This window comes from Engystomops pustulosus, chromosome 5 (assembly GCF_040894005.1).
Source record: "Engystomops pustulosus chromosome 5, aEngPut4.maternal, whole genome shotgun sequence".
Classification (NCBI taxonomy): Eukaryota; Metazoa; Chordata; class Amphibia; order Anura; family Leptodactylidae; genus Engystomops; species Engystomops pustulosus.
This window is the reverse complement of record NC_092415.1, coordinates 1,435,174-1,456,845: the sequence shown is the minus strand read 5'-3', so window position 1 is coordinate 1,456,845 and position 21,672 is coordinate 1,435,174. Positions and strand designations below refer to the sequence as shown.

The following is a 21,672-nucleotide window of genomic DNA, read 5'->3' as shown; positions in this document are numbered from 1 at the left end:
TAGAGGACGCCATCAGTCTAATGACCCCCTGTCTGCGGGGGATACACCTGCCGGAAGATATACAAGACGCCATCAGTCTAATGACCCCCTGTCTGCGGGTGATACACCTGCCGGAAGATATACAAGACGCCATCAAACTAATGACCCCCTATCTGCGGGGGATACACCTGCCGGAAGATATACAAGATGCCATCAGTCTAATGACCCCCAGTCTGCGGGGGATACACCTGCCGGAAGATATACAAGACGCCATCAGTCTAATGACCCCCTCTCTGCGCGGGATACACCTGCCGGAAGATATACAAGACGCCATCAGTCTAATGACCCCGTGTCTGCGGGGGATACACCTGCCGGAAGATATACAAGACGCCATCAGTCTAATGACCCCCTGTCTGCGGGGGATACACCTGCCGGAAGATATACAAGACGCCATCAATGTAATGAACCCCTGTCTGCGGGGGATACACCTGCCGGAAAATATACAAGACGCCATCAATGTAATGACCCCCAGTCTGCGGGGGATACACCTGCCGGGAGATATACAAGACGCCATCAATGTAATGACCCCCTGTCTGCGGGGGATACACCTGCCGGAAGATATAGAGGACACCATCAATGTAATGACCCCCTGTCTGCGGGGGATACACCTGCCGGGAGATATACAAGACGCCATCAATCTAATGACCCCCTGTCTGCGGGGGATACACCTGCCGGAAGATATACAAGACGCCATCAATGTAATGACCCCCTGTCTGCGGGGGATACACCTGCCGGGAGATATACAAGACGCCATCAATGTATTGACTCCCTGTCTGCGGGGGATACACCTGCCGGAAGATATGCAAGACGCCATCAATGTAATGACCCCCTGTCTGCGGGGAATACACCTGCCAGAAGATATACAAGACGCCATCAATGTAATGACCCCCTGTCTGCGGGGGATACACCTGTCGGAAGATATACAAGACGCCATCAGTCTAATGATCCCCTGTCTGCGGGGGATACACCTGCCGGAAGATATACAAGACGCCATCAATGTAATGACCCCCTGTCTGCGGGGGAAACACCTGCCGGAAGATATAGAGGACGCCATCAATGTAATGACCCCCTGTCTGCGGGGGATACACCTGCCGGAAGATTTACAAGACGCCATCAATGTAATGACCCCCAGTCTGCAGGGGATACACCTGCCGGAAGATATACAAGACGCCATCAGTCTAATGACCCCCTGTCTGCGGGGGATACACCTGCCAGGAGATATACAAGACGCCATCAATGTAATGACCCCCTGTCTGCGGGGGATACACCTGCCGGAAGATATAGAGGACGCCATCAATGTTATGACCCCCTGTCTGCGGGGACACACCTGCCGGAAGATATACAAGACGCCATCAGTCTAATTACCCCCTGTCTGCGAGGGATACACCTGCCGGAAGATATACAAGACGCCATCAATGTAATGACCCCCTGTCTGCGGGGGATACACCTGCCGGAAGATATACAAGACGCCATCAGTCTAATGACCCCCTGTCTGTGGGGGATACACCTGCCGGAAGATATACAAGACGCCATCAATGTAATGACCCCCTGTCTGCGGGGGATACACCTGCCGGAAGATATACAAGACGCCATCAATGTAATGACCCCCTGTCTGCGGGGGATACACCTGCCGGAAGATATACAAGACGCCATCAATGTAATGACCCCCTGTCTGCGGGGGATACACCTGCCGGAGGATATAGAAGACGCCATCAATCTAATGACCCCCTGTCTGCGGGGGATACACCTGCCGAAAGATATACAAGACGCCATCAATGTAATGACCCCCTGTCTGCGGGGGATACACCTGCCGGAAGATATAGAGGACGCCATCAATGTAATGTCCCCCTGTCTGCGGGGGATACACCTGCCGGAAGATATACAAGACGCCATCAATGTAATGACCCCCTGTCTGCAGGGGATACACCTGCCTGAAGATATAGAGGACACCATCAATGTAATGACCCCCTGTCTGCGGGGGATACACCTGCCGGAAGATATACAAGACGCCATCAGTCTAATGACCCCCTGTCTGCGGGGGAAAAACCTGCCGGAATATATACAAGACGCCATCAATGTAATGACCCCCTGTCTGCGGGGGACACACCTGCCGGAAGATATACAAGACGCCATCAATGTAATGACCCCTTGTCTGCGGGGGATACACCTGCCGGAAGATATAGAGGACGCCATCAATGTAATGACCCCCTGTCTGCGGGGGATACACCTGCCAGAAGATATAGAGGACGCCAACAATGTTATGACCCCCTGTCTGCGGGGACACACCTGCCGGAAGATATACAAGACGCCATCAGTCTAATGACCCCCTGTCTGCGGGGGATACACCTGCCGGAAGATATACAAGACGCCATCAATGTAATGACCCCCTGTCTGCGGGGGATACACCTGCCGGAGGATATAGAAGACGCCATCAATGTAATGACCCCCTGTCTGCGGGGGATACACCTGCCGGAAGATATACAAGACGCCATCAATGTAATGACCCCCTGTCTGCGGGGGATACACCTGCCGGAGGATATAGAAGACGCCATCAATGTAATGTCTCCCTGTCTGCGGGGGATACACCTGCCGGAAGATATACAAGACGCCATCAATGTAATGACCCCCTGTCTGCGGGGGATACACCTGCCGGAAGATATACAAGACGCCATCAATGTAATGACCCCCAGTCTGCGGGGGATACACATGCCGGAAGATATAGAGGACGCCATCAATGTAATGACCCCCTGTCTGCGGGGGATACACCTGCCGGAAGATATACAAGACGCCATCAACGTAATGACCCCCTGTCTGCGGGGGATACACCTGCCGGAAGATTTACAAGACGCCATCAATGTAATGACCCCCTGTCTGCGGGGGATACACCTGCCGGAAGATATAGAGGACGCCATCAATGTAATGTCCCCCTGTCTGCGGGGGATACACCTGCCGGAAGATATACAAGACGCCATCAATGTAATGACCCCCTGTCTGCGGGGGATACACCTGCCGGAAGATATACAAGACGCCATCAGTCTAATGACCCCCTGTCTGCGGGGGATACACCTGCCGGAAGATATACAAGACGCCATCAATGTAATGACCCCCTGTCTGCGATGGGGATACACCTGCCGGAAGATATAGAGGACGCCATCAATGTAATGTCCCCCTGTCTGCGGGGGATACACCTGCCGGAAGATATACAAGACGCCATCAATGTAATGACCCCCTGTCTGCGGGGGATACACCTGCCTGAAGATATAGAGGACGCCATCAGTCTAATGACCCCCTGTCTGCAGGGGATACACCTGCCGGAAGATATACAAGATGCCATCAGTCTAATGACCCCCTGTCTGCAGGGGATACACCTGCCGGGAGAAATACAAGACGCCATCAATGTAATGACCCCCTGTCTGCGGGGGATACACCTGCCGGAAGATATACAAGACGCCATTAATGTAATGACCCCCTGTCTGCGAGGATACACCTGCCCGGAGATATACAAGACGCCATCATTGTAATGACCCCCTGTCTGCGGGGGATACACCTGCCGGAAGATATACAAGACGCCATCAATGTAATGACCCCCTGTCTGCGGGGGATACACCTGCCGGAAGATATACAAGACGCCATCAGTCTAATGACCCCCTGTCTGCGGGGGATACACCTGCCGGAAGATATACAAGACGCCATCAATGTAATGACCCCCTGTCTGCGAGGGATACACCTGCCGGAAGATATAGAGGACGCCATCAATGTAATGACCCCCTGTCTGCGGGGGATACACCTGCCGGAAGATATACAAGACGCCATCAATGTAATGACCCCCTGTCTGCGGGGGATACACCTGCCTGAAGATATAGAGGACGCCATCAGTCTAATGACCCCCTGTCTGCAGGGGATACACCTGCCGGAAGATATACAAGATGCCATCAGTCTAATGACCCCCTGTCTGCAGGGGATACACCTGCCGGGAGATATACAAGACGCCATCAATGTAATGACCCCCTGTCTGCGGGGGATACACCTGCCGGAAGATATACAAGACGCCATTAATGTAATGACCCCCTGTCTGCGAGGATACACCTGCCCGGAGATATTCAAGACGCCATCATTGTAATGACCCCCTGTCTGCGGGGGATACACCTGCCGGAAGATATACAAGACGCCATCAATGTAATGACCCCCTGTCTGCGGGGGATACACCTGCCGGAAGATATACAAGACGCCATCAGTTTAATGACCCCCTGTCTGCGGGGGATACACCTGCCGGAAGATATACAAGACGCCATCAATGTAATGACCCCCTGTCTGCGAGGGATACACCTGCCGGAAGATATAGAGGACGCCATCAATGTAATGACCCCCTGTCTGCGAGGGATACACCTGCCGGAAGATATAGAGAACACCATCAATGTAATGACCCCCTGTCTGCGTGGGATACACCTGCCGGAAGATTTACAAGACGCCATCAATGTAATGACCCCCAGTCTGCGGGGGATACACCTGCCGGAAGATATACAAGACGCCATCAATGTAATGACCCCCTGTCTGCGGGGGATACACCTGCCGGAAGATATAGAGGACGCCATCAATGTTATGACCCCCTGTCTGCGGGGACACACCTGCCGGAAGATATACAAGACGCCATCAGTCTAATGACCCCCTGTCTGCGGGGGATACACCTGCCGGAAGATATACAAGACGCCATCAATGTAATGACCCCCTGTCTGCGGGGGATACACCTGCCGGAAGATATACAAGACGCCATCAATGTAATGACCCCCTGTCTGCGGGGGATACACCTGCCGGAAGATATAGAAGACGCCATCAATCTAATGACCCCCTGTCTGCGGGGGATACACCTGCCGGAAGATATACAAGACGCCATCAATGTAATGCCCCCTGTCTGCGGGGGATACACCTGCCGGAGGATATAGAAGACGCCATCAATCTAATGACCCCCTGTCTGCGGGGGATACACCTGCCGGATTATATACAAGACGCCATCAATGTAATGACCCCCTGTCTGCAGGGGATACACCTGCCGGAAGATATACAAGACGCCATCAGTCTAATGACCCCCTGTCTGCGGGGGATACACCTGCCGGAAGATATTCAAGACGCCATCAATGTAATGACCCCCTGTCTGCGGGGGATACACCTGCCGGAAGATTTACAAGACGCCATCAATGTAATGACCCCCTGTCTGCGGGGGATACACCTGCCGGAAGATACACAAGACGCCATCAATGTAATGACCCCCTGTCTGCGGGGGATACACCTGCCGGAAGATATACAAGACGCCATCAATGTAATGACCCCCTGTCTGCGGGGGATACACCTGCCGGAAGATATAGAGGACGCCATCAATGTTATGACCCCCTGTCTGCGGGGACACACCTGCCGGAAGATATACAAGACGCCATCAGTCTAATGACCCCCTGTCTGTGGGGGATACACCTGCCGGAAGATATACAAGATGCCATCAATGTAATGACCCCCTGTCTGCGGGGGATACACCTGCCGGAAGATATACAAGACGCCATCAATGTAATGACCCCCTGTCTGCGGGGGATACACCTGCCGGAGGATATAGAAGACGCCATCAATCTAATGACCCCCTGTCTGCGGGGGATACACCTGCCGGAAGATATACAAGACGCCATCAATGTAATGACCCCCTGTCTGCGGGGGATACACCTGCCGGAAGATATACAAGACGCCATCAATGTAATGACCCCCTGTCTGCGGGGGATACACCTGCCGGAAGACATACAAGACGCCATCAATGTAATGACCCCCTGTCTGCGGGGGATACACCTGCCGGAAGATATAGAGGATGCCATCAATGTAATGTCTCCCTGTCTGCGGGGGATACACCTGCCGGAAGATATACAAGACGCCATCAATGTAATGACCCCCTGTCTGCGGGGGATACACCTGCCTGAAGATATAGAGGACGCCATCAATGTAATGACCCCCTGTCTGCGGGGGATACACCTGCCGGAAGATATAGAGGACGCCATCAATGTAATGACCCCCTGTCTGCGGGGGATACACCTGCCGGAAGATATACAAGACGCCATCAATGTAATGACCCCCTGTCTGCGGGGGATACACCTGCCTGAAGATATAGAGGAAGCCATCAATGTAATGACCCCCTGTCTGCGGGGACACACCTGCCGGAAGATATACAAGACGCCATCAATGTAATGACCCCCTGTCTGCGGGGGATACACCTGCCGGAAGATATAGAGGACGCCATCAATGTAATGACCCCCTGTCTGCGGGGGATACACCTGCCGGATGATATAGAAGATGCCAACATCTGCAGCGCGACCCACAATGTAATGACCCCCTGTCTGGTAACTCCTACCAGACACTGATTTATTGCTGCGCCACATGCACCATACTTATCATATGCCGGTGCCACAATTTAGCTTCTTTTCTGACACTCACTTTTTTTCTTTGCTTAATTTTGGAACCAGGCCACTGCCGCAGCACCCCGGCCATTGGCACAGAACCCAGGACATTGGCAGAGCACCCAGGAAATTGCCGCAGCACCCAGACCATTGCCGCAGCACCCAGACCATTGCAGCAGCACCCAGGACATTGCCACAGCACCCGGGCCATTGCTGCAGCACCCAGGCCATTGCCACAGCACCCAGGACATTGCCACAGCACCCAGGACATTGCCACAGCACCCAGGACATTGCCACAGCACCCAGGACATTGCCACAGCACCCAGGCCATTGTCACAACACCTAGGCCATTGCTGCAGCACCCAGGACATTGCCGCAGCACCCAGGCCATTGGCACAGCACCCAGCACATTGCCAGAACACCCAGGAAATTGCCGCAGCACCCAGACCATTGCTGCAGCACCCAGGACATTGGCACAGCACCCAGGACATTGCCAGAACACCCAGGAAATTGCTGCAGCACCCGGGACATTGCTGCAGCACCCAGACCATTGTCACAACACCCAGGCCATTGCTGCAGCACCCAGGACATTGCCGCAGCACCCAGGACATTGCCGCAGTACACAGGACATTGCTGCAGTACCCAGGACATTGCCTGTGAGGAGTTGTAGAGAGCATTATCATTGGAGCTTGTCCTCCGGGCCCCATTATTCTTTCTGGTCAGGGAGACCCTGGAGAGATGCTACAATCATGATCCAGATTTCTCCTCCGTCCTTCAATGGTAATGAAGACACCAATACGATTTAGAGATGGGGCAGAGCAGGAAGCAATAAGTAACTGCCAGGGGGGAATTTACAAGAAATAAGTAGGTTTTGGTTGAAATTGGGGAAATTGATCTCTTGAAGTTTTGCTATCACTGTCTTAGGCAGCACAAGATGCAGAATGGCTGGAAGTAAAAAAAAACCTACCCTCACCTATCGTCCTCCTCTTCATTCCGATCCCGGCTCTTGTCTTCTTACACTTGACACATCGGGATCACCTGAAAAAAAGACTTATAAAATGCAGCCAGGACAAGGCGTCCATCGCTCCAGGCGGCTAATTATTCCTGCCCCCTGTGTGACGTCACCTCCAGCCCTGGAAGATGGAGAGAGGCGGGAATAATCAGCATCGGACATCTCATCCCTGAGCTCCCAGCGGCTTTATATAAATCTATTATTCAGGTGATCCCTGAGCTTAGAGAAGACAAGAGCCGGGATCAAGAAGAGGACGATAGGGGAGTGCAGGATTTTTTACTTTTATTGAGTGGTAGATTTCCTGTAAGAATTTACACCGTGGTAATTCTGTAGCCATTCTGCAAGAAGATGAAACCTTGACGTGATGTACAATAACACAAGACAAGCTGCACAAACCCCCAACACCAAACATTTTATCTCACCGCAAAGAAAAGCCAAAAAAAAGCACAAATCATTAATAAATCAGATAATTCCAGCAGAAAAGGCGCCAGAAATGTATCAAAGTAAAGTAAAATGGAACTGAAGGTTGATACATCGTCCCCAATGTGACATAGAAAATAAAGGAACCCAATTAAAATAATTAATAATTACAGAAATGTGATGATTCCTGATCGGGGACAACACACACAATTTTAATAATAAATTGTATTTTTGTATCACATAACTTTAGCAACCCAAGAATAAAGTCCCAATATTCACTAATGCTGAACAACACAACATTTATGAAGAGGCAATAATTCAATTGTTTTTTCAATTCTCTCGACACATTTTAATCAGTCAGTTACATTTACCCCCGATAATGGAGCCATCGAAACCTGCAAATTGTCCTGCAAAAATCAATATATGGATTTACTGTTAGAAAAATAGGCCGGTCCATAAGGGGTTAAGGACAGGAGTCAAAGATTCTGCTGCTGTTATCTAGGCTGCTCACTACAGGAGAAAGAAGCAGAACGAGGCAGAGGAGAGGCTTTACTAATGGAATATAACACAAAGTTTCCTTTTCTTATCGCCTCCATTCATTACTGAAATGATACAAAGTAATAAATCTAAGGTCTGGTTATCCTCAGAATCAGCAGCAGCTAATGGAGGATAGAGTGACAAAGTTTAACCATTTCTAGACCTTGGTACTTACCTTTGGTTTCTGGAGCAAGGGTTCGGATCACACGGGTCCTTTGAGGAACATTCTCCAAATGAGAACTGGTGGTCGAGCAGTCCGATGCAGCGCGCTATGCAGGCACTCGGGTAGCTGCGCCCATTCTTGCCACACACAGGAACAAACTTGTCGGCACAATTACAGGGCAGTCCTGGAAAATGAAAAACACATTAAAAGAAGGTTTTTTGCACCGAGCAAAGAAAAAAATTACTATTACATTTCGAATCCATGTTCGACAAGAGAAAATTCATCAGAGTCCAGCGTATGTACAAGTGGGAGGAGGACCCTGCCCATGCGGAGTCATGATGTAAGGGTGGATGGAGACTCGAGGTGCGGGAGCAGAGCAATGGGGTCACTGTGTATTAAAGTTTGTTTGTGACTTTATTATTATAAACATTTTTACTTTTTTTTTTTTATTTGAAATGTGTTTTTATTTTTGCACAATTTAGTAAAGTTCCTCTAGTAATTGTGCACTTAGGTAGCAAATTCCATCCAGCACTGGATCATGCACGGGTAACCTGAGTGCCTGAAGTAGGAAAGCGCTGTGCTCAGCAATCTCCAACCGCTCCTATAGGATTGGATGGAGCAGTAGGACATGGCGATGATCACACATGAAGGTCTCCAGCGGGTGGTGTGTGCAAGAGAATGGAGGGAGAGGCTGATGCAATGGTTTCTCCATCGGGAAACCCCAATGTGTAGCTAAGGATCCCTGGGGATGGAGGATGGGGCGCCCGTGGTGGTGAACAGCCGGATCCAGGGATGACTCAGGTTGGTTAATTACAACTTATAGTTCTTCATTCAGCTGAATGGAGGACACTGGTTGGAGCTCCGGTCCTCAGGAAGGTGTCACCCAGCCACGTATAAAGCTTCAGGCTGGGCTGGTTGTGCAGGAGTCCTGGAGGTGGAGCTCTGCTCTGGGTTGTAGGTCCAGGTGTCAGGACACCTCTGCTTCCCGGGGTCTCCTTTCTACTCCAGAGACCTCCTGGAACTTTCCAGCCACAAGGGGCTTTATAACCTCCCCTTGTCCAACCAGATCACTCCTACCATCACAGTAACACAGAGCATATGATTGGACAATGAGATTAACCCTTGCCTATCAAGCAGAGACTTACGGCTGCTATTAACCCTTTGCATCGGCAGGGATGTTGCATTTGTGTCTTACTAATTTTTCTCCCAATTGTTGGTTTTTTGGGTGTGATCACAGGGTTTTAGTAGTAGTTGCAGTGCTGTTTTTACAAGACTTTCTCGCAGTTTTTTCTCGGTTCCGGTTATTTGGGTTTTTGCACTTCTCACCAGTGAACATGCTGCGATCCCCCTCTGCGGCCGCTTCCTCCATGCACTGGCGCTTCGAGCACTGGACTTTACCAGCGACGCACGAGCAGCTGTTACAGGACACCTTGAAGGACGTTCCGTGATCTAGAAGAAATTTAGACATTAATTGATCAGAGATGGAATTATTAACCATTTGTATTATTTTTATGTTCCAAATTTTTACTTTTAATTGAAATTTTAGGCTTAAAAAATAGTAAATGTAGCAGATCAGATGTTTGGGAACTATGGTTTTTACCTTTTTTTTACATATTTTTTATTTTTTACTGTATTTGGGATTTAAAAAGTAACTTGTCTTATACAGAATTTCTACGGTGACAAGGGTCAGTGTTGGGCGTTTCAGTGATCACATGTTTAGTCACATGACCCCCGGGATGCATCGAGACGACGGACCCGCTGCTGGTACCTACCTCTTCTGCCTCCTCTCCGGGGTCCCTACTGTAACACGCACTGGGGCTCCTGACACATAAATATGCTCAGTCGGTGGGAACTATGGAACGAGCGCAGTGCAGTATAACAGCCCTTGAATCATAGAGAAATATGCGGCACGGACACTATAACAGTTGTTACGGCTGGTGGGACACGACCTGGAGGACACCTTGATACATCCACATAAATTCAGCCGACGTTCAGTGTATTTCACATTTCTGTAAGTGCATTTAAAATATATTGTTTTATTCACTCCTCTCTATATTACCGTATTTTTTGGACTATAAAACGCATGTTTAAGCAAGAAAAAATCTTGCTTAAAAGGATCCAGCACTGCCAGACCCTTCTGACTGCATTAATGGAGATCTGGTGATGCCCTGATATAGAGCTGCACCCGATCTCCCACAGAGGAGAGGCTCCGCACTGCTCTCTCCTCTCCCAGGCATCCTACAGGACCTGCGGCGATGTCAGAATCATGTGACTGATCACATGCTTCTTACATCACCACATACTGCTGAGGATGGGGACATGCTGCGCTGGGACAGGGTAAGAAGAAGGGAAAGAGGGGAAGGTGGGAAGTGTGTGTGTGTGTGTGGGGGGGGTTGTTATGTGTGTACAGCTGAGCTGTGTGTGTGTAACTGTATGGATGCAGCAGAACTGTGTGTGTAACTGTATGGATGATGCAAAGTTGTGTGTGTAACTGTATGGATGATGCAGAGTTGTCTGTGTGTAACTGTATGGATGATGCAGAGCTGTGTGTGTAACTGTATGGATGATGCAGAGCTGTGTGTGTAACTGTATGGGTGATGCAGAGCTGTGTGTGTAACTGTATGAATAAAGCAGAGCTGTGTGTGTGTAACTGTATGGATGATGCAGAGCTGTGTGTGTGTAACTGTATGGATGATGCAGAGCTGTGTGTGTAACTGTATGGATAATGCAGAGCTGTGTGTGTAACTGTATGAATAAAGCAGAGCTGTGTGTGTGTAACTGTATGGATGATGCAGAGCTGTGTGTGTGTAACTGTATGGATGATGCAGAGCTGTGTGTGTAACTGTAAGTATGAATCAGAGCTGTGTGCATAACTGTATGGATGTATCAGAGCTGTGTGTGTAACTGTATGGATGATGCAGAGCTGTGTGTGTAACTGTATGGGTGATGCAGAGCTGTGTGTGTAACTGTATGAATAAAGCAGAGCTGTGTGTGTGTAACTGTAAGTATGATGCAGAGCTGTGTGTGTGTAACTGTATGGATGAATCAGAGCTGTGTGCGTAACTGTATAAATGATGCAGAGCTGTGTGTGTAACTGTATGGATAATGCAGAGCTGTGTGTGTAACTGTATGGATGCAGCAGAACTGTGTGTGTAACTGTAATGATGATGCAGAGCTGTGTGTGTAACTGTATGGATGCAGCAGAGCTGTGTGTGTAACTGTAAGGATGATGCAGAGCTGTGTGTGTAACTGTATGGATGATGCAGTGCTGTGTGTGTAACTGTATGGATGATGCAGAGCTGTGTGTGTAACTGTATGGATGATGCAGAGCTGTGTGTGTAACTGTAAGTATGATGCAGAGCTGTGTGTGTAACTGTATGGATGAATTAGAGCTGTGTGCGTAACTGTATGGATGATGCAGAGCTGTGTGTGTAACTGTATGGATGATGCAGAGCTGTGTGTGTAACTGTATGGATGCAGCAGAACTGTGTGTGTAACTGTAATGATGATGCAGAGCTGTGTGTGTAACTGTATGGATGCAGCAGAGCTGTGTGTGTAACTGTAAGGATGACGCAGAGTTGTGTGTGTAACTGTATGGATGCAGCAGAGCTGTGTGTGTAACTGTATGGATGATGCAGGCTGTGTGTGTAACTGTATGGATGATGCAGAGCTGTGTCTGTAACTGTATGGATGATGCAGAGCTGTGTGTGTAAATGCATGGATGATGCAGAGCTGTGTGTGTAACTGTATGGATGATGCAGAGCTGTGTCTGTAACTGTATGGATGATGCAGAGCTGTGTGTGTTTTGCTTTAGTGCGATCAACAGGGATATTTTAATTGGTGTAAGATATATTTTTCCTTTTTTTGGAGTGTGTCCTATAGTAAGAAACGTCTTATAGTCTGCAAAATACAGGTATATATATATACACAGGGGGTACAGAAGGTGTTCAGACCCCATAACATTTTTCACTCTTTGTTGTTTCATTGCAGCCAAGATCCAAAAAGTTCTTGTGCCCTAATTAATGAGGAAAAATTTACTTTTTTGATCTTACCTATTGGCTGCAATGAAACCAAGAATGAAAATAGGATGTTCCTGCAGGTTTTATGTGGCTGCAGTATTAGATACTTTGTATTGGTCCTGGTGATCATTTCACGACGTTGCGATTATTTGGACATCGTGTTACGAGATCCTGTGGCCGGTGAGTTTTTCTTACTTTTGTGTTGTCCTCCGACGTTGCAGGAGATCTGATCCACACAATTCATTTCCTTGCAGTTCTCCAATGTTCCGCTTTGTCTGCAGGAGCAGATCTTGTAGCAGCCGGATTTCCCCGATGGAACCTGAATGAGATCTCCTTGTCGTACCAGAAAGTCCGATGCTTCCCCCAACTTACAACCTGCGGGAAACAAGACATCATGACAGAACCAGAAGAGCGGGACACAGAAGAGGAAGACATGGACCTGCATCTCCGGAGATCCCATCAGCGCTCTCATAGCTGGTATTTCTGCCGCAGTTTTACAAAATCTCAGAAAAATTTGTGTTCATGAACTTTACATGGATTCTGGATAGAAGATTCAACATTACACACCGGTTCTGCAGGGTCCAGGAGAACATGGAGGAACATCTCACCAATAGTGATGAGTGGACCAGAACTGTGCCGGACCAACCGACTCCAGCGACCACCAGCAGCATCCGGCTCTATGACCGTCACTCCCCAATCACAGGGACTGCCGGCATTTATAAGGTACCACCTGCAATCGGTACCAGAGCACAGCCCGAAATGTCAGGTTCTAGTTCAGCTGAAGTCCAATGGGTTATTGGTGGGAGGTGTCATCACTCTCATCCACACAACGACACCAACAAGGAAGGAGACAGAGGGGGTGACCCCGATACAGGGGATTCCGGTCCCAGGGATTGGACCCCCAGGGTAGATGATGGTCCTACCTTTGGTGCAGACGTAGGGGAGACACGGTTCTCCTACAAGACACTCCTTCCGGTTGACCTCACACAGGTGATTGGCAGGACATGGGTTTGGGTTACACGGGTGGGTGACATCCTCCGTCACATTGTCCAGCAGACTGGACCCTAAGAGGAACAACAAGACCTCAGGAGACACAAAGTCTGATACAACCCCAACATACAGACACATCTACCCCCACATAGAGCAGAGATCAGAGTATAAACCCAAGGGGCAGAATAACCCCCCCACTTCTCAGGTTATTAAGGGGGTGAATACTTTTGCAGGGCACAGCACTTTCCTTGTAGGACTTACGGAGGTAGGTGTCCAGGGGGATACAGGCGTCCGTGTCCTCGGTGGAGGAGAGGCGCTCGCATATACTCTCCGCTGTGTCACTCTCCGGGAACTTACTGTGGTCTCCGCACTTTCTCAGGATCTCAACACAATCTGTTCTTCAAGATAAAGAAAGACAGGAAGAAATAAATGAAAAATGTGATGCAAAAAACCAGGGCCAAGACTTTGGATATGCCCCCGCACCGTGGTCATGTGCCCCCGCACTGCGGTCCTGATGCCCCCACACTGTGATGATGCCCCCGCACTGTGGTCATAATGCCCCCACACTGTGGTAATGCCCCTGCACTGTGGTAATGCCCCCGCTCCGTGATCATGTATCCCCCGCACTGTGGTGGTGCCCCCATTGTATAATGTCCCTTCCCCGGCCCCCACCTCTTCCTGGGACCCCATGTATAATGTGGGGGCTCTGAGACTTGGGTATTGGTCCCATAGTTGGGGCAGGAGGTCCCCGGGACTCGGATAGCTGTGGGGTGGGGCACTGTAGGGATGGCCGCTCCTTACTTGCAGATGATGCTTCCTCTAGATTTGCTATGACACGGTTTGATCTGGAGGGAGCAGGCGATGGCCTTCCACATTTCCGGGTGACATTTCCTAATATCCAGGACGGGAATATTCATGAAGGGCATCTTGATGCTTCCCTTCTCCCACAGCTTCATGTCATTCATGGCTCCTTGGTCCGACTGCGCGTTACAGCTCCGGAATAACTCAGTCGGCCTAAAGCAAAGCAACGAGGTTAGGACGTGTTCACACCTGGGGGGCACAGACAGAGCCCTAGATAACCCCATCTCATGAGCTTCCATATAAAGGGAACCTGTCATCAGACTTCACCCCAATAGACTATCAGCACCCTCAGGTCTGAAAAGTCCTTTCTACAATCCCCTCCTATGTGTCAAATCTCACCCATTTACTCATATAAAGCTCCTCCAAAGCTGAGAAGAGTCACTTTTATCCTGCAGGAGGCTGCAGGAGGAGTGTTAATTCAAATGCCCCTATCTTCAGGTCTATAGCAACAAACTTCTGGTGTCACTTTAAAGACAAGAATTTCTTCTTTCAGATCCCATCAGGGATACAGACAGATACAGACGCAGAGATACAGACAGATACAGACGCAGAGATACAGACAGATACAGACGCAGAGATACAGACAGATACAGACGCAGAGATACAGACAGATACAGACGCAGAGATACAGACAGATACAGACGCAGAGATACAGACAGATACAGACGCAGAGATACAGACAGATACAGACGCAGAGATACAGACAGATACAGACGCAGAGATACAGACAGATACAGACGCAGAGATACAGACAGATACAGACGCAGAGATACAGACAGATACAGACGCAGAGATACAGACAGATACAGACGCAGAGATACAGACAGATACAGACTCAGAGATACAGACAGATACAGACTCAGAGATACAGACAGATACAGACGCAGAGATACAGACAGATACAGACGCAGAGATACAGACAGATACAGACTCAGAGATACAGACAGATACAGACGCAGAGATACAGACAGATACAGAAGCAGAGATACAGACAGATACAGACGCAGAGATACAGACAGATACAGACGCAGAGATACAGACAGGTAGAGTCGCAGTTTGGACATGTGAGCTGCAGATAAAGGTCCAGTTCCCTCCCCCCATTTCTCTCATCTGCAGAAGATTATTTGGACATTTTGTACATTTTTGTCCTATAAGACGTTATAGAGCAGGAGAGGCAGTTACCGGTTGTTGAAGTTGGTGCAGTAGGTCAGGTTGCGGCACCCGAGCTGGCAGGGCTCGCGCACATCCGCCAGGCACGTCAGCATCGGCGTCTCCATAGGGTTGTATTCACATGAGAGGTCAAACTCCTGCCAGTTCTGCGTGTTCCCCCAGCTGGTGTTGTAAAGCTTCGTGCACAAATCCCTAAAATCAGAGAAAGCGGGAGAGTAAGAGCTGGACACAGCGGGGCATTCGCTGCTTCTGTGACCCACAATGCACTGCTCCATGCATCATCTATACATCACTACGATGCAAGGAATCCTGTCCATGAGATAAGATACTGCTCGGTCCGTGATTCTACTCACATTATAACTACAGGATGAGATTGGAGCCTTGGTGTCTGTTCACATGATGCAGATGACACAGGGTCACATCTGCGGTGACAACCAATGTCTTTCATCCAGAACAGAAGAGCCCAGAACAAGCGGACACCGGGGGGAAACACGTTTTACTATTTATATACATCCATGAGGGGAGCACTGTGTATATACATCCATGAGGGGGGCACTGTGTATATACATCCATGAGGGGGGGTACTGTGTATATACATCCATGAGGGGGGGTACTGTGTATATACATCCATGAGGGGGGCACTGTGTATATACATCCATGAGGGGAGCACTGTGTATATACATCCATGAGGGGAGCACTGTGTATATACATCCATGAGGGGGGCACTGTGTATATACATCCATGAGGGGGGGGTACTGTGTATATACATCCATGAGGGGGGCACTGTGTATATACATCCATGAGGGGGGCACTGTGTATATACATCCATGAGGGGGGCACTGTGTATATACATCCCTGAGGGGGGCACTGTGTATATACATCCATGAGGGGGGGTACTGTGTATAAACATCCATGAGGGGGGGTACTGTGTATATACATCCATGAGGGGAGCACTGTGTATATACATCCATGAGGGGGGCACTGTGTATATACATCCATGAGGGGGGCACTGTGTATATACATCCATGAGGGGGGGTACTGTGTATATACATCCATGAGGGGGGGTACTGTGTATATACATCCATGAGGGGGGCACTGTGTATATACATCCATGAGGGGAGCACTGTGTATATACATCCATGAGGGGAGCACTGTGTATATACATCCATGAGGGGGGCACTGTGTATATACATCCATGAGGGGGGGTACTGTGTATATACATCCATGAGGGGGGCACTGTGTATATACATCCATGAGGGGGGCACTGTGTATATACATCCATGAGGGGGGCACTGTGTATATACATCCCTGAGGGGGGCACTGTGTATATACATCCATGAGGGGGGCACTGTGTATATACATCCATGAGGGGGGGTACTGTGTATAAACATCCATGAGGGGGGGTACTGTGTATATACATCCATGAGGGGAGCACTGTGTATATACATCCATGAGGGGGGCACTGTGTATATACATCCATGAGGGGGGCACTGTGTATATACATCCATGAGGGGGGGTACTGTGTATATACATCCACGAGGGAAGCACTGTGTATATACATCCACGAGGGGAGCACTGTGTATATACATCCATGAGGGGGGCACTGTGTATATACATCCATGAGGGGGGGGTACTGTGTATATACATCCATGAGGGGGGGTACTGTGTATATACATCCATGAGGGGGGCACTGTGTATATACATCCATGAGGGGAGCACTGTGTATATACATCCATGAGGGGAGCACTGTGTATATACATCCATGAGGGGGGCACTGTGTATATACATCCATGAGGGGGGGTACTGTGTATATACATCCATGAGGGGGGCAGTGTGTATATACATCCATGAGGGGAGCACTGTGTATATACATCCATGAGGGGGGCACTGTGTATATACATCCATGAGGGGGGCACTGTGTATATACATCCATGAGGGGGGCACTGTGTATATACATCCATGAGGGGGGGTACTGTGTATATACATCCACGAGGGAAGCACTGTGTATATACATCCACGAGGGGAGCACTGTGTATATACATCCATGAGGGGGGCACTGTGTATATACATCCATGAGGGGGGGGTACTGTGTATATACATCCATGAGGGGGGGTACTGTGTATATACATCCATGAGGGGGGCACTGTGTATATACATCCATGAGGGGAGCACTGTGTATATACATCCATGAGGGGAGCACTGTGTATATACATCCATGAGGGGGGCACTGTGTATATACATCCATGAGGGGGGGTACTGTGTATATACATCCATGAGGGGGGCAGTGTGTATATACATCCATGAGGGGAGCACTGTGTATATACATCCATGAGGGGGGCACTGTGTATATACATCCATGAGGGGGGCACTGTGTATATACATCCATGAGGGGAGCACTGTGTATATACATCCATGAGGGGGGCACTGTGTATATACATCCATGAGGGGGGCAGTGTGTATATACATCCATGAGGGGAGCACTGTGTATATACATCCATGAGGGGGGCACTGTGTATATACATCCATGAGGGGGGCACTGTGTATATACATCCATGAGGGGGGCACTGTGTATATACATCCATGAGGGGGGCACTGTGTATATACATCCATGAGGGGGGCACTGTGTATATACATCCATGAGGGGGGCACTGTGTATATACATCCATGAGGGGAGCACTGTGTATATACATCCATGAGGGGAGCACTGTGTATATACATCCATGAGGGGGGGCACTGTGTATATACATCCATGAGGGGGGCACTGTGTATATACATCCATGAAGGGAGCACTGTGTATATACATCCATGAGGGGGGGCACTGTGTATATACATCCATGAGGGGGGCACTATGTATATACATCCATGAGGGGGGCCCTGTGTATATACATCCATGAGGGGGGCACTGTGTATATACATCCATGAGGGGGGCACTGTGTATATACATCCATGAGGGGGGCACTGTGTATATACATCCATGAGGGGGGCACTGTGTATATACATCCATGAGGGGGGCACTGTGTATATACATCCATGAGGGGGGCACTGTGTATATACATCCATGAGGGGGGCACTGTGTATATACATCCATGAGGGGGGGTACTGTGTATATACATCCATGAGGGGGGGTACTGTGTATATACATCCATGAGGGGGGGTACTGTGTATATACATCCATGAGGGGGGGTACTGTGTATATACATCCATGAGGGGAGCACTGTGTATATACATCCATGAGGGGGGCACTGTGTATATACATCCATGAGGGGGGCACTGTGTATATACATCCATGAGGGGGGGTACTGTGTATATACATCCACGAGGGAAGCACTGTGTATATACATCCATGAGGGGAGCACTGTGTATATACATCCATGAGGGGAGCACTGTGTATATACATCCATGAGGGGGGCACTGTGTATATACATCCATGAGGGGGGCACTGTGTATATACATCCATGAGGGGGGCACTGTGTATATACATCCATGAGGGGGGCCCTGTGTATATACATTCATGAGGGGGGCACTGTGTATATACATCCATGAGGGGAGCACTGTGTATATACATCCATGAGGGGAGCACTGTGTATATACATCCATGAGGGGGGCACTGTGTATATACATCCATGAGGGGGGCCCTGTGTATATACATTCATGAGGGGGGCACTGTGTATATACATCCATGAGGGGGGCACTGTGTATATACATCCATGAAGGGAGCACTGTGTATATACATCCATGAGGGGGGCACTGTGTATATACATCCATGAAGGGAGCAGTGTGTATATACATCCATGAGGGGGGCACTGTGTATATACATTCATGAGGGGGGCACTGTGTATATATATCCATGAGGGTGGCACTGTGTATATACATCCATGAAGGGAGCACTGTGTATATACATCCATGAGGGGGGCACTGTGTATATACATCCATGAGGGGGGGCACTGTGTATATACATCCATGAGGGGGGGCACTGTGTATATACATCCATGAGGGGGCACTGTGTATATACATCCACGAGGGGAGCACTGTGTATATACATCCACGAGGGGAGCACTGTGTATATACATCCACGAGGGGGGCACTGTGTATATACATCCATGAGGGGGGCACTGTGTATATACATCCATGAGGAGGGCACTGTGTATATACATCCACGAGGGGAGCACTGTGTATATACATCCATGAGGGGGGCACTGTGTATATACATCCATGAGGGGAGCACTGTGTATATACATCCATGAGGGGAGCACTGTGTATATACATCCATGAGGGGAGCACTGTGTATATACATCCATGAGGGGAGCACTGTGTATATACATCCATGAGGAGGGCACTGTGTATATACATCCATGAGGGGAGCACTGTGTATATACATCCATGAGGGGAGCACTGTGTATATACATCCATGAGGAGGGCACTGTGTATATACATCCATGAGGGGGCACTGTGTATATACATCCATGAGGGGGGGGGGGGCACTGTGTATATACATCCATGAGGGGGGCAGTGCGTATATACTTCCATGAGGGGGGCAGTGTGTATATACATCCATGAGGGGAGCACTGTGTATATACATCCATGAGGAGGGCACTGTGTATATACATCCATGAGGGGGGCACTGTGTTTATACATCCAAGAGGGGGCACTGTGTATATACATCCATGAGGGGGGGCACTGTGTATATACATCCATGAGGAGGGCACTGTGTATATACATCCATGAGGGGGGCACTGTGTATATACATCCATGAGGGGGGCCCTGTGTATATACATCCATGAGGGGGGCCCTGTGTATATACATCCATGAGGGGGCACTGTGTATATACATCCATGAGGGGGGCACTGTGTATATACATCCATGAGGAGGGCACTGTGTATATACATCCATGAGGGGGGCACTGTGTATATACATCCATGAGGGGAGCACTGTGTATATACATCCATGAGGGGGGGCACTGTGTATATACATCCATGAGGGGGGCACTGTGTATATACATCCATGAGGGGGGCACTGTGTATATACATCCATGAGGGGGGCCCTGTGTATATACATCCATGAGGGGGGCACTGTGTTTATACATCCATGAGGGGGCACTGTGTATATACATCCATGAGGGGGGCACTGTGTATATACATCCATGAGGGGGGCACTGTGTATATACATCCATGAGGGGGGCACTGTGTATATACATCCATGAGGAGGGCACTGTGTATATACATCCATAACGGTGGCCACAATATAGCAGGGAGGGGCTATATACATTCATTAGGGGGCAGTGTATATTGTAACATTGTATCTCATCCTGTGGGTACGTGCGGTGGGATACAGTAACATTGTATCTCATCCTGTGCGGTTGGATACAGTCCTGAGCACTTACCTGCACAGGGAGGAGTTGGCTTTGGAGCAGCAGTGCAGTTTGGCTCCGTCCAGTCCCGTGGTTGGCTGATGGGGGACGGTGACTCCGTTCTGGACGGACCTGGAGCTCTCCAGGAAGCATTGCCAGAGCGGGTCCTGCGGCAGCGGAGACCTCTTACACTCCCGGATCAGGTCCTCCACAATGTCATGTTCTGACTTATTAGACAGGAGAATCACCTTGCAGGCCGCCTGGCAGGCCTTCTCCTCTGCCCGCTCACAGCAGTGCACACCTGAAAGAGATAACCGGCTCAGAGGGAACCTGACAGCACAGATACCCCAGGGGACAGCACCTCCTGCAGGATGTGATCTCAGGCCTTCTCCTCCGCCCGCTCACAGCAGTGCACACCTGAAAGAGAACCTGTCAGCACAGATGCACCAGGGGACAGCACCTCCTGCAGGATGTGAGCTCAGGCCTTAGAGGGAACCTGTCAGCACAGATGCCCCAGGGGACAGCACCTCCTGCAGCATGTGATCTCCGGCCTTAGAGGGAACCTGTCAGCACAGATGCCCCCAGCAGACAGCACCTCCTGCAGGATGTGATCTCCGGCCTTAGAGGGAACCTGACAGCACAGATGCCTCCAGTGGACAGCACCTCCTGCAGGATGTGATCTCAGGCCT

At 49.7% G+C, this 21,672-nt stretch overlaps 1 protein-coding gene across 1 annotated transcript in view; it reads right to left on the bottom strand.

The window, feature by feature from the left end:
* RECK (reversion inducing cysteine rich protein with kazal motifs) overlaps nucleotides 1-21,672 on the bottom strand; it is an 83,508-nt gene that overhangs the window by 20,100 nt on the left and 41,736 nt on the right. The window contains exons 9-16 of the mRNA XM_072150981.1: nucleotides 21,017-21,284; nucleotides 15,649-15,828; nucleotides 14,407-14,619; nucleotides 13,867-14,003; nucleotides 13,539-13,679; nucleotides 12,811-12,990; nucleotides 9,923-10,045; nucleotides 8,609-8,780 (exon numbers count right to left, since the gene is read on the bottom strand). Coding sequence (XP_072007082.1) covers nucleotides 8,609-8,780; nucleotides 9,923-10,045; nucleotides 12,811-12,990; nucleotides 13,539-13,679; nucleotides 13,867-14,003; nucleotides 14,407-14,619; nucleotides 15,649-15,828; nucleotides 21,017-21,284 — 1,414 coding nt within the window. The remainder of the gene's footprint in view (nucleotides 1-8,608; nucleotides 8,781-9,922; nucleotides 10,046-12,810; nucleotides 12,991-13,538; nucleotides 13,680-13,866; nucleotides 14,004-14,406; nucleotides 14,620-15,648; nucleotides 15,829-21,016; nucleotides 21,285-21,672) is intronic.